Source organism: Epinephelus lanceolatus, chromosome 16, assembly GCF_041903045.1.
Source record: "Epinephelus lanceolatus isolate andai-2023 chromosome 16, ASM4190304v1, whole genome shotgun sequence".
NCBI classification, from domain to species: Eukaryota; Metazoa; Chordata; class Actinopteri; order Perciformes; family Serranidae; genus Epinephelus; species Epinephelus lanceolatus.
The window spans coordinates 23673507-23687607 of record NC_135749.1 but is presented as its reverse complement, the minus strand read 5'-3'; the positions used below and the strand labels follow the sequence as shown (position 1 = coordinate 23687607).

The following is a 14101-nucleotide window of genomic DNA, read 5'->3' as shown; positions in this document are numbered from 1 at the left end:
TTACCGACAGATGGGCAGGCTTACGAGACGTATACACCTGTTGCAGCAGATCATCCAAGTTTCCCCTCATTTCCTGTCTTGAGAGGGTGACAGCTGAGTTTAGGTTTTGGAAGGAAATCAAAGAGAGATTAGTTTACAACACGAAGAAACTAACAGGAAATGGATGGTAATAGAAAGCATGCGATACCTGTACATGTTGGCTGCCAAGAGGACTTACCAACAAAATCAAAAGTAGTTTCACGATTAAAATTAATATTTAAATATCCTTCCAGCAGTACAAAATAAAAGACACATTATGGAAACAAAATTAACACGTCCAAGCTACTTTCTAGTAAAACAATGTAGTGAGAAACTACAACTTGTTATCCATCCAAGTTGACCAATATGGACAGACACCATGTTTAACCTTCACCACCGCCTGTCAAACACCCTTCTGATGTTCTTGCACATGATCCGGAAGTGGCATTAGAGAGATAAGAGATGGACTCAGACACAGTGCTGGTATTTAAAGACAGAACGCCTCCCTTTAGCTACCAGAGGCCCAGACCGATACTGAGAGCACCATAAGCCTTTGGTAAGGAGGACTTAACTTTAATTCTACACAATCATACATATATACAGTTTTATATGCTTTAATTTCATACAAAAAAAAACACAAGTCATGTACAGGTGGGGGGGCGGGGGACTATGACCTATTGGAGCCCAAAAATAAATACTGGCGACAGGTGTGTGTGGCTCATTGGCTACCACCAGGAGCTGTGTGCTTAACCTCAATGGAGAGACTTCCGGTCTGACCAAATCACACATGGAAAAAGGCAGTTTATGTTCTTTTGTGTTTAAAATGTTCCCATGACTACCGCTGAGCTACTAAGAAGTCACTGATCAAAACATTAATATGAACGTGTCACCCACACCACCCACCCCGACACACACATGCACGCACACACACATCCTCACACCCAGAAAGCACTGCATAACATAACAAACATTTATCTATCAATAAGACAGACCACAGAGGCCCATGTTTGTGTGTGGAGTGTCCATCACCATTATCATCTCATTGGCGAATAATAACAGGCCTGTCGACCCGAGATTAAGGGCACAAGTCTCCATATAAGGGATAATCCTTTCAGACGTAAAAAAAGAAACAAGGAAAATGATACGCAATGCAAGTGCTCACTTAACAAAAACGTAAACAAAAACCTAGATGCTTTTCTCTACTGGGAGTATCTGTAATTCCCAAAGAAATATGATATTTACTTTGAATGATTTGATGTCAGCATAATAAAATATCTTGCATGTCTCCATGTTCAGAATTATGTGAGTGAGGACTTGCGCTGCATATACAGCTCTATCTCCTTTTCACCCTCTCCTTAGACTTCAGAATCCGAGGACATTTCTTCTCCGTAGCTGAGTTGTTGTGTAACTGGTCTTTTGTAGTGCTCATTACCTTATAAAAAGGTGAATTATTTTCTTTACATGCTGATGAAAATAACAGACGGATGGACGGAAGGGAGGAAGGTAGTTCAGAGGTGGAAGGAAGACAGGAGCTGCATAGAGGGCTACTTTGGGTACAATCTTCCATTTAAGATTTTTCATCCTCTATTGAGGCTGTGGTGGCCAGAAAAGATTCATTCTTTCCAACTCTTTTCCAGTCTTTTGTGGGTTTGTTTTGGTCTCTCTGCTGCAAAAACATGCCTATTGTGGCTGCAGAGGTGGACTCCAGAGAGGCAGGGTGGAGGAGCAGGAAGTTAAGGTGTCCATGCGTTAATGACAAATGACAGAAAACATCTGAAGCCCCATTTAATTTAACAGTTCACCTGCTCCACATATAAAAGACTTCCTCTGTCATTCAGTCTTTGGAGGCTCTTGGGTCACCGGCTGATGTCCCGGTTACCTTCCCAGTTCTTGCCACTCCCTGACTCCCCAGTCCCCCCGTTCTCAAAGAAAGGGTGTTTGAGGGAGTCTGCCAACACTAGCCTCTTGGAGGGCTCATACTCCAGCATGCTTTCAATGAGGTCAAACAGCTGGTGGTGCTCTTCTGCCTCCGACAGCAAGTATCGCTGACAGGGGAAGGGAAACAAGAAAGAGAGTCAGAGGACTACTGAGCCTGTCAAGTAAAGAATTGCAAAATGCAACAATGCACTGTTAGGACCTTTTAGTCCTGCTAATCATCATATTTCTTGCTTTTCAATTTCCAAACATTCTTACCCGCAAAGGTTTGCAGTTTTCTCTGACATATTTCCCTGCTGAGGAGCTCTCATCCCAGTCCAGACGACCTCTATAGAAATACTTTTGCTTCCTGTGAGGTTACAGAGATCAGTGTGAGTGTGTGTGCATGTTGTTCGCTATATAAAATGGTTGCATTCCTGTCTGTTACAGGAACTTTCTCACTTTAGTATGTTTGCATGTTCTCTCACCTAGTTTTACGAATCATCCTTGAGGGCACCGGACCCAGGATTCTCTCCATCATGGCTAAATGCTCCCTATTGTCATGAGTCTGAAAGAAATATAAGTAAAAAAAAACTGACTGATTCAGCAGGGAGGAGAAACAGAGGGTGAAAGACTTATCAGAAGATAATCAGGGTTAAACTACTACTGCTGCTACATATAGTGTCAAAGACACAGTCAGAGCTCACAAATGACACCAAGGGTTAATTCCGACCAGATTAACACATGCCATGGACATGTGTTAATCTGTTATGTTTCACTGTTTGGTGAGATACAAGCCAAATCATCAATTCATCAATATCAAAACAAAAAAGTCACACAGCAGTCCTGGCTGGCCTAAAATTCTCATTTAAATGAGGCCCAGGTCTTTGCTGCAGTGGGATGCCATAGTACCTGAAACAACGTGAAGCCCAGGTAGAACTCAAAGAGGATACAGCCGATGCTCCACACGTCACACGGATGGCTCCAGCCCAGCTCTGAAGGTTGAAAACACATATTGAATAAATGACCTACTCTAGGCTGGAGTTGATGCTTGCTGACACCACACAAAATTATTCTAATGACTCAGTTTATACGCCACATAGGGTGATTCAGTTTATGCATGAATACCATGTGCTTCAAAGAAAAGGTTAGAACTTAAAGAGCAATACTTTATAGTTTAAAACTGGTGTGTGAATTTGTAATCCTTACATTAAGTGGCCAAAAATGATCTTGACACCTACTACTGTTGCTGTTGTTAATATGTGAATATATAGCCCCTTTTACACATGTGCTTTATGTGAGACTACAAATATCCAAATCATTTGGATTGGAAGAAAACGAACATCCATGGATGAAGAAAAGTCATTTACACACAGACGATAATGGCATAATTAGAGAGATGACCAGATTCAGGAACTTCTGTCAGTAAAGCCAGCGCTGAATCATCAAGAGATATTCAATGGCTGAATAATGAACCAGCTACGCAACTGCAGTGTAATCCACATGATGCCCCTAGCCTAAACCAAACAGAGTATTCCCAGTAGGTGAGAACGCTACCGGCACAGAAGATCTGCTGTGTGCTACGTGTGTGAAAGGGAAACTGACAATGTCCAGACAATGAGGAGGTCATATGAGAAAACAGCTAAAGATTAATATGAACTGACTGAGAGGAAGAGATGCATCACCTTATCTTCTGCAGAACAAGGCACTTTAAAATACATTTCAACAGAGGAATGCTGAGCTGTGCTTGTTTCAACTGGTAGAACGCAGCCTGTTTCTACAAGAACATGCCCGCAAATATTTGATCGACAGAGCAATGTAGGAACAACAACTGACACGTGCCGACTGAAACAGACACAGGTGTTCATCTCCAAGCTGATTTCCCTGTTAAATCTCTGAAACCTTAGTTTAACTGGAACTCTGGTAGGCTGAAATAATGTATTTTATCCTTTCTGAGAAGGAGTGTTTTCAATACATGTATGGCCATCCTCACCAAGTATGACCTCAGGGGCACGGTAATGCCGCGTGGACACAATGGTGCTGTGGTGCTCGTGGTCAAAAGTGGCACTGCCAAAGTCCACCACACGTACTGCCGTGCTCTTAACCGTCCGCTCTTCTCGCTTCTGCAAGACACAAAACAGTGTTTCTTGAGCTTTGATCTACTTTCCTACAAAGTATTATGCAGACTGTGTCTCTAAGTCATGCTGTTTTATGGAAATTTCAGTTGAGCAGTTTCAAACTGCAGCTGTGGGTTTTACATATTTATTCACAAGACTGCTAAGCAACATCTACTGGCAACATTTCAACACGAGATCAACCATGTTCACTATCACAATTAAAGTGGTACAGGCCTACCACAAGAGTCTACTGCATCTTACCTTCTCTACATTGAAGGACATTGTGAAGTCTGAGTTGACAAAAAGAATGTTCTCAGGCTTTAGGTCTGTGTGCGTCAACTTATTGTCATGGAGAACTACGGAGACAAAACATGAGTACATTGGTCATTTAGTCTTCACTTTTGACACTTAATGAATGTGCAGTTACTTTACACAATCCATCTTCTAATCATGGAGTGTGCTGATGTTAATTCATTTAAGATGAGATAAAACAATGAACAGTAATGATCATAATATAGATAGGGTGAAATTAATAAAAAGAGCATGGACAAAAAAATGTGAATAGTAAAAAAATCCACAGAATACATGTAGATATTGACATTTGAGTTTGTAAACTGGACAACTAAAAAGATGTAGCCAGGAAGTCTTCATTACAGCATAGTTTTCCTAATCAGAAGCTTAATAAGTTAACAGAGACACTATAATGCCCTCATGTGGCTACAGGCTGTCTACCAACAACAAAACGCTGTCAGTCCAGCCACTCAATTTGTGGCAACTGATGAAGACACATTATTAGGCGAACACTTATTTTAGAGACAACAGCACAACAACTTAATTAGTTTAAGTAAGGAGAGTCTCTACACTGAACATGCCGAATTGGTTGCTGATACTTGTTAACAATATGTTGAGCTATACAGTATATTTGGTGCATTAAACCCATTCTTAACTGACTAATATGAGTTTCTTTTATACTAAACCCAAATACAGGACATCATTAAAAAAACTTACACTTCACTGCGAGACAGATTTGGTAGGCCATGTGTCTGACCTGACCAATTGAGTAGGGCAGGTAGTTGTTTTCCTTCAGAAAGTCAAAGGTACTGAGAGCTAACAGCTCAAAGGAGAGACACATGTGACCGTGGTAGTCAAACCAGTCATACATCTGTACACACAAGCTGCAAGATAAACAGGATACAGGAAGTTTGAGTTATATAGTGGATTATTTAAATACAAACGCCACTTTACTTGTACAACAGCTAAAATAAATACTTCTATAGAGACTAATCTAGCGTACCATATCTTGGTAACTGTTGAAAGCTTCCAGGATGGTGAGGCTTTTATCAAACAAGCAAAACTGAGTTGGTGACACTAAATGTCAGCACTGATAGATTTTAGGTTTATTGCTTAGCTCTACTAAGGAAAATGGAGTTAATTCAGGCACTGTTACTCAAGGTTAAGAAGTTCATTTAATTGAAGCAATCAGAACTCACAATTTGTTATCAGGGTCCTTTTCATTGATCTTCTCTAGTACGTTTATCTCCAAGCGAGCGGCTTCCTTGTACTTCTCCACATTTTTGATAATTTTCAGAGCAACATTGGCTCCTCCCCTGTAAGACATAAGATAGTATGAGGTCAAAAACAGAGGACATAAAACACAAAACCTGCTTTACCTTTGTATGCCAACCTCCTTTTGGGGAGCAGATGCCCCAGAAAAGGGTGTGACTGAATTGCTGACACCAAAGTGTCATGATTTAACTTTTAGATAAAAACACACTTACTAAGATGGATATGACAACAAAATCTCTGATATTGATATTAGTTATATGGTGGGAATATGAAAGTCCCTTCTTACAATAAGCATCTTCTTAATGCAGCTTCAGTTGGTCACAGACATGAATAGATAATCCATACGTCTCTTTCCTAAGGCCCTGACCATAAAACCTTGAACTTGAAATTGTTAGATGTGCATTTCTGGCATTATCACAAGACAACACATCTTCCATTATGACCCTATCAGAGAGAAGGCACATAGTCAAATGAGGCTAAGATGCAGCAGAGCTAATTTGCCTGCAAGACACTGCACCAGATTATCAAAGGCAGCAGGAAAAAAAACAGAAAGCGATGGACAATCTGATGAAGGGGTTTTTAAATTCAAAACAGTCCCGGGAAGAAACACTAGTAATCAATAGTTAAGAAGGATGTTAAATACTCTTATCCTGATCTAATCTGGCTCAAGTCTACCCCCTTAGGTATGAGATTAACACTCTTTCTTCCCCTGTAACTCAAACACAGCAAGCAGTTGACGACCGTTGTTTTCCCAGTGTCAATTGATACACACCTGCGATGGTCTATGCACTGCATCACCCTCCCAAAGGTGCCTTCTCCCAAAGTGCTGACAATCTCATCTGCAACACAACACAGAGAGAGAAGGAGGAGAGAGGGAGGGCAGGGAAAGAAAGAACAGGAGCATTAGACATGTGGACTTAAGCAGGAATACATAATGCAAAAGTGTAGACAGGCGGCGTATCAATTCTAGCGCCCATCCCCTTTTCAAATGGCTGCCTATTCAAACTGGCAGGCTTGAAACACTTTGAGGTAATCTATGATGATTAAAATCATAGCGCTATAATACATTTAAAGGAAATAAGGGAGCAAATGTAAAATGCTCCCTTCCTTTTTTATGACCAATTTGCAGCCATCAAAAATAAAGGCACATCCTTTCGAGATGTGGCTGTCTTTGCCCAAAAGGACACAGGAATACTGTGTAAAACTGAAAAATGATTAGTATTTCTACTAAACATTGCATGATACCAAAAATGGCAAATATTTTTAAGATAAATTTACAGTCTAAATGTGCTCTGGTTGTGCTAGGAAAATACTAAATAAGTGATGTGCATGTCAGATGTCTGCTAAAAAAAATAAAAGAAAATCCCTGAAACCCTACTAGTGGGAAATAGCTATCTTAAGCTACAGACTTAGAACTGTAACTGAGGTTTAATCTGAAAGGCAACAGAGACAAACAGCTGCAAATGGGATTCTACGTTTAGGAAAGTCAAGTAACCTGTGAAACAGAAAATGCTCCACAGCTTAAAATCCTAGAACAAAAAGGAGAAGGTATCTAAAGTCCCTCTCAAAATCTTCAACATTCCTGCAATCCACCCTGCCATTTCAGCTAGAGCGAAGAGCATTCTAGCAAGGCATCATCATCATCATCATCATCAGGCACTCCCATGTCATGTAAATGCTCTATGCTTTAATACTCATATGGAGAAGGGTTACGATAGAGTAGTGGCAGTGAGTACATCTCTCTTGCAGGACGTCCCCACTCCGACAGATCAGGTGCCCTTCCTCGTCGTCCCTCACACTCAGTGCCCGCGTCCGGCTGTCACTCCGCTGTTTTCACACCCAAACCGCCATCAGCAGGTCACGACACGACCGGAGGGAACAGGGGGTTTTCAGGGGCAGCCGCAGACATGGCGTCAGGCCGCACAGGTAGACGAGGAGGGAAGAGGAGGGTGGTGTTGGTGGTAGTTGTGGTTGTAGGTGGGTTTGGTGGTCATGGGGCGATTCACGCATGACACCACGTGAAGGAAATATATAACGATAGGGATATAGTGCAAGGGAACAAGTCAAAGATTACATGCTGTCCTCTGTTCCTCTCCCCCCTCTACCTTTTAACCACAGCTGCTTACAAACAAGGAAGCAACTGGCATATCCATTCATCAACGCAAAAACCATTCAAAACAGTAATATAACTAATACAAAACTTATCAGGTTGACTTTTTAGATTAAACAAAAACGAAAATAAAATGAGAGGACCATATGTAATCAAACAGGAAATATTAAAAGATAATCCCAGCATATATGCTACATAAATTTCAACCCCTTTCTCCCTTAAATAAATACTACTTATACATGTGTGGCTAAAAGTGACCCACACAAAAAATGCATTTTAACGAAGCTAAAACATTTTAAATGTCAGTAAATTCTAACAAAAACCTGCATTGTATTTAAATCTTAATCTTACAAAGTGTTTGGTAGAACATTTTCACTTTTTTCAGCCTATCTGCACTAAAGTTCACAAGTGGCCAACCAACTGTTATCACAGAATTTAAGCTTTTACTAAAGAACCAACAACATACCAAATAAAATTTTATGTAAAGGTAGGGCCACAGACACAGAATAGTTGGACCAAGTACTAGGCTTTCAAAAGTAAAAGTTAGGAAAGCTGTGATGAGCATGTATCTAAAGAGCATTAAGAATTAGTGGATGATTACTGATGAACTACTGAAAAAGTATTTGCATAAAAATGAAAATGCTCTGCCAAAAAGAAGTGTTAATTTAAGCAAAACCCACTAAAACAAAAATTAAAATCCCCTCTGACGGAACAAAAACAAAATCATAAAGATTGTACTACTTACCAATTCCAGGAGCTGCGGAGAATAAATGGTTAGAGAAAGACAGAGACAGAGAGAGCTGAGTGGAAGGGACAGAGATGGAAGGAGAGATGATGAGGAGAGTTAAAACACAATCTCAAGACTGGCTGTACTCACCGAGGAAGATGGGCTATAGGACCTGGTTCTACGCCGCCTTCGTTTGTGCTTACGCCTGCTGCCTTTCCGCCGGTATGACTCGTCCCGTTCCCGATCCCTTTCGCGGCCACGTCGGTAATCGTATACATTTGGGGAGAAGTCGCGTGGATAGTAACTTTCAGCTGCTCCATGTGGCTCCCTTTCTCTGTCGCGGTCTTGATCTCGGCTCTGATCCAAGCGTCTGTATCCCTCGCAGTATCTTCTGTCAAATGGCCGGTGCTCTGTAGAGCGATTGTCATAGCTACGACTGAATCAGAGGACAAAGGAAAACACTGAAACCTCAAGATTGGAAACCAACAAACCTTCAAAAAAGCTCTACAAAGTTGGTACTCGTGATTGAACATATTGAAATGTATAGGTAAAATTGCAACACAGCACACCAAATAAACCACACCATACACACAAACATACCTCCTTGAGCGTACAAAGCTTCCTTCCTGTCTGTGTCCCCGTCCTCTTCTGTCTCGGTCTCTATCTCTGTCACTGCTGGAGGAGTAAGAAGGCGATCTTCTGTGTCGATGTCTTCGCCCTCTGTCTCTGTCTCTGTAACGGTCTTGGTAGCTGCTTCGACTGTCTCTGTCCGAAGATGAGTAACGTCTAGTGTGAGGCATCTAGTGGATTATTAGAAGAACAAACAAAACAGTATTAAGAACTTTAATAAAGTCCCCTTGAAAGTTAATGAATTGCTTGTTGAACTGAAAACTACAGTAGACAATAGTGGGAGATCCCTTTTTACATTGAGTCCTGTAAAAGTTTTTCTCCTTGTCAAATATTCCTATCAGTGGGACAGCTGTCCACCACCAAACTCAAACTGAGATGTGGGAGTTGTGAGAGACAAGCAACCTGAGACAGGAATTTTTGACCTACACATTCTCTGTCTCTGTCTATGTGAAAATGTAAACGTTACCCTCACTGTTTAATAAAGCTGCCCTTGGAGAAACCCCAATTGGCTCCTTAAAGTCAGATCAAATGGGCTGATTGAGGACAGCAGCTTAGTAAACAAACATTGTATAAAAAGTATAAATAAAACAACAACGTGGATGTGTAGGTGGCCTACAGCTGAATACAGCCAACCACAGAAACACACAGTTCAACACTTAAACTTTAAAAGCAACCCGATGAAACATGCAGCCTATAAATCTGTGCAAAAATAGCTGTAGCTAGAAAGACAACTGTTGAAGCAGGCTTCTAAGTATGTGAAGAGAGACGAGTGATCAAATGCAGGGTTGCATTTTAATAACCCTGTTGCATGATCCTGTTTAACTATTACGAACCCACCGCAGGTTAGCGTAAATGCAGCGTTGCTTCCAGCGACTGTAAACAACAAACAATCATGCTATAAGTACACGACTGATATAACGTTTAGCATTTATTAGATAAGCTTTAACTAAGCTAGACGATAACAAAACAACGTTCCCAGATAACAACACGGTTTTGCAGCTGTCGCTAATGTTAAAGCTTATTTCCTACCATGTAAGACGACGCGTTAGTGCCGTTACTGCCGTTAACGCTGCTATTTCAGTAAGCAGTGGGCATCCAGTATTTTTTCAGTTTTCACACACCGATATATCAACAGCTAACATAACTTAAAACTGCTTAACCAGCTAACTAACTGACCAACAAGCGACGACCTGGCTGTTAGCATGCTCTGCTAGCAATGTTAGCTAATGTAAATACTTTGACCGCCATCTTAGCTTAGCTACGTTCGACAGCTAGCATAACATACTTTCGCTAGCCGCCGTACTAACCGTTGGGTCGGAATGTGGCTTACTTTAGGGCACAGGACAACTCGTATGCGATATTTACCGTTTTAGCAGCGAGCCCTGTACGTTTGTCCCACAAGAAATCCGTGTTGGCGTTCCAGTTTTGTCTATTTATCTTCCCGTAGCCCGACGTCCAAAGCTCTGTTGCTAGCAGGCAGCCAGCTTTTTTCCTTCCTTCGCTTTCTGTACAGCTAGTTCTGGTTCAGACTGGCGGTTCTAACGCCTCCCTGTGCCGAGACTCTAATTCAGTCCTGCATGTTCACGTTAGCGTAGTACTCTGCAACGGTCACAACTAAATCATATTTGTAAGAATCAAACTGGCATGTTAGACAAGTTTTGAATTAATATAAGAAGTGACTGATGATGCTGAGCATTTTCTCTACAATTAAGATGTAATACAGAATTTTGAGCACGAAGGCAGTCTTGTTCATTTTGCCTTATCTGAGAAATTAAAATTACAAGCCCATATTTTTCTTCAATTGTGACTTACAATGCCATTAATTTGACTTCTTACAATTTTTATAATTTTGACTTGCAATTAGTGAATTTATTTTCATCATATCCAACTTTTTATCTATTTGTTTTGTTTTTTCCTTAAGAAAATGGACAGAGGTGTGGACTAAAGCCACATGACTTGGGCTCAAGTAAGCACTGATTCACAAATTTGATAACTTAAGACAAAACAAACAAATAAGACTTGCTACTTGACCTGTACTCAACACCAATGACTCATGACTTCACTTGGTGGGTGTACTACTAAGTAGATGGGTAGATTTGTGACCTTGGTGCATCATGTATGTATTGTCTTGACACAAATAGACTTGACTTTGGACATCAGCGTACATGTTGCACAGCAATCACTGCATATCTGATAAAAAAAATATCAAAGAAATTAAGAAGTGAATCATTTAATTGAAGATGAGATGTCTGCCTTTTTGAGGATATATATATATATATATATATATATATATATATATATATATATATATATATATACACAGTACAGGCCAAAAGTTTGGACACACCTTCTCATTCAATGCGTTTTCTTTATTTTCATGACTATTTACATTGTAGATTCTCACTGAAGGCATCAAAACTATGAATGAACACATGTGGAGTTATGTACTTAACAAAAAAAGGTGAAATAACTGAAAACATGTTTTATATTCTAGTTTCTTCAAAATAGCCACCCTTTGCTCTGATTACTGCTTTGCACACTCTTGGCATTCTCTCCATGAGCTTCAAGAGGTAGTCACCTGAAATGGTTTTCCAACAGTCTTGAAGGAGTTCCCAGAGGTGTTTAGCACTTGTTGGCCCCTTTGCCTTCACTCTGCGGTCCAGCTCACCCCAAACCATCTCGATTGGGTTCAGGTCCGGTGACTGTGGAGGCCAGGTCATCTGCCGCAGCACTCCATCACTCTCCTTCTTGGTCAAATAGCCCTTACACAGCCTGGAGGTGTGTTTGGGGTCATTGTCCTGTTGAAAAATAAATGATCGTCCAACTAAACGCAAACCGGATGGGATGGCATGTCGCTGCAGGATGCTGTGGTAGCCATGCTGGTTCAGTGTGCCTTCAATTTTGAATAAATCCCCAACACTGTCACCAGCAAAACACCCCCACACCATCACACCTCCTCCTCCATGCTTCACAGTGGGAACCAGGCATGTGGAATCCATCCGTTCACCTTTTCTGTGTCTCACAAAGACACGGCGGTTGGAACCAAAGATCTCAAATTTGGACTCATCAGACCAAAGCACAGATTTCCACTGGTCTAATGTCCATTCCTTGTGTTTCTTGGCCCAAACAAATCTCTTCTGCTTGTTACCTCTCCTTAGCAGTGGTTTCCTAGCAGCTATTTGACCATGAAGGCCTGATTGGCGCAGTCTCCTCTTAACAGTTGTTCTAGAGATGGGTCTGCTGCTAGAACTCTGTGTGGCATTCATCTGGTCTCTGATCTGAGCTGCTGTTAACTTGCCATTTCTGAGGCTGGTGACTCGGATGAACTTATCCTCAGAAGCAGAGGTGACTCTTGGTCTTCCTTTCCTGGGTCGGTCCTCATGTGTGCCAGTTTCGTTGTAGCGCTTGATGGTTTTTGCGACTCCACTTGGGGACACATTTAAAGTTTTTGCAATTTTCCGGACTGACTGACCTTCATTTCTTAAAGTAATGATGGCCACTGGTTTTTCTTTAGTTAGCTGATTGGTTCTTGCCATAATATGAATTTTAACAGTTGTCCAATAGGGCTGTCGGCTGTGTATTAACCTGACTTCTGCACAACACAACTGATGGTCCCAACCCCATTGATAAAGCAAGAAATTCCACTAATTAACCCTGATAAGGCACACCTGTGAAGTGGAAACCATTTCAGGTGACTACTTCTTGAAGCTCATGGAGAGAATGCCAAGAGTGTGCAAAGCAGTAATCAGAGCAAAGGGTGGCTATTTTGAAGAAACTAGAATATAAAACATGTTTTCAGTTATTTCACCTTTTTTTGTTAAGTACATAACTCCACATGTGTTCATTCATAGTTTTGATGCCTTCAGTGAGAATCTACAATGTAAATAGTCATGAAAATAAAGAAAACGCATTGAATGAGAAGGTGTGTCCAAACTTTTGGCCTGTACTGTATATATATATATCCTCAAAAAGGCAGACATCTCTATGTCATGTTTTTTCTCTGTTTGTTTTTTTTCTACATATATATATATATATATATATATATATATATCTCAAATGGCACATTTTTAAATTGGGAACATTCTTGTTTAATCATCCCTCTTTGAGCACAGATATGTGTTCAAAGTGACAATCTGAATCACTTACAAGAGCCTGCTCTCTCTGCAGGCCCCTTCACCCCACAGGCCCCAGTGCAACTGCACTGCCTGCACTCTATGTTTACGCCCCTGGGTAGGTTACTGAGGAGGAATTAGGTATACTCTCCTATATATCACAATGGAGTTTTGTCTGATAGGTGGGTATACTGTAAACAGCCAGGAAAAGAGGTGGTGATACCCTGCATACCTACACAGACCCTCCACTACACCACTGGACTTTTGGCCATTTGACTTTAAAATACTTGATACCTTCCCCCCAAGTCCAAAGACTAATAAGCATGTTATTTAATGTGTGCCACAAATCATAAATTTCCCTTTATTTTCTGAATCAACTAATATTAACACTTAATCCTCTAAATGATAAACTCTGAACTAGCATGACAGCTTCCAGTCAAGTTGCGGGAGAGAACAGTAAGAACTAACATTACGTCAATGGGCACCAAAGAATTTTTTTATGCGCAAATACTATATGGTGGTCAACAAAAAATGAATTATCAAATGCAAAATAAGCGGGTCAAAAGTTACAGACAGAGATGCAACAACTCTTTTGACTAATGAATACAAATTTTAACAAGCATTCATGATTTTGTTAATTAAATCTATTAGTACTCTGATGTTAAAAATTGCATTACATTTGGTGAAGAGCCCTTTATGACTTCATTGGGATTTGAAATTCAAAGTTACAGTCTTGACTTGCAACTTGACTCTGTTTTGACTTGGGACTTAAGACTGACTTGTAACATGTGAAACACTATCTTGTCACCACCTGTAGAAATGGGCTTCCATAGCTCGCAGTTTTTGGTTTATGTGCATTTAGAGTGGATGCTGCTTTTTCAAAAAGTTCAAATAAGCTTAGAACATC

The 14101-nt window shown here is 40.6% G+C and overlaps 1 protein-coding gene across 2 annotated transcripts; it reads right to left on the bottom strand.

Annotated features, from left to right (window-relative positions):
- Positions 1–499: 499 nt before the first annotated feature.
- Positions 500–10588, bottom strand: clk2a (CDC-like kinase 2a). 2 transcript variants are annotated; one of them, XM_033638053.2, is made up of 13 exons: positions 10448–10588; positions 9053–9252; positions 8603–8888; positions 7352–7442; positions 6388–6454; positions 5540–5656; positions 5058–5224; positions 4311–4405; positions 3926–4055; positions 2845–2927; positions 2421–2500; positions 2212–2302; positions 500–2063 (listed from the first exon to the last, which is right to left on the bottom strand). In XM_033638053.2, the coding sequence occupies exons 2-13, from the start codon at positions 9250–9252 to the stop codon at positions 1875–1877; spliced, it is 1596 nt and encodes a 531-aa protein (XP_033493944.1). In that variant the 5' UTR covers positions 10448–10588; the 3' UTR covers positions 500–1874. The 2 variants fall into 2 exon arrangements, with proteins under 2 accessions (XP_033493944.1, XP_033493945.1); XM_033638054.2 differs by lacking the exons at positions 7352–7442; positions 9053–9252; positions 10448–10588 and having other exon boundaries at positions 8603–8743.
- Positions 10589–14101: the final 3513 nt, after the last annotated feature.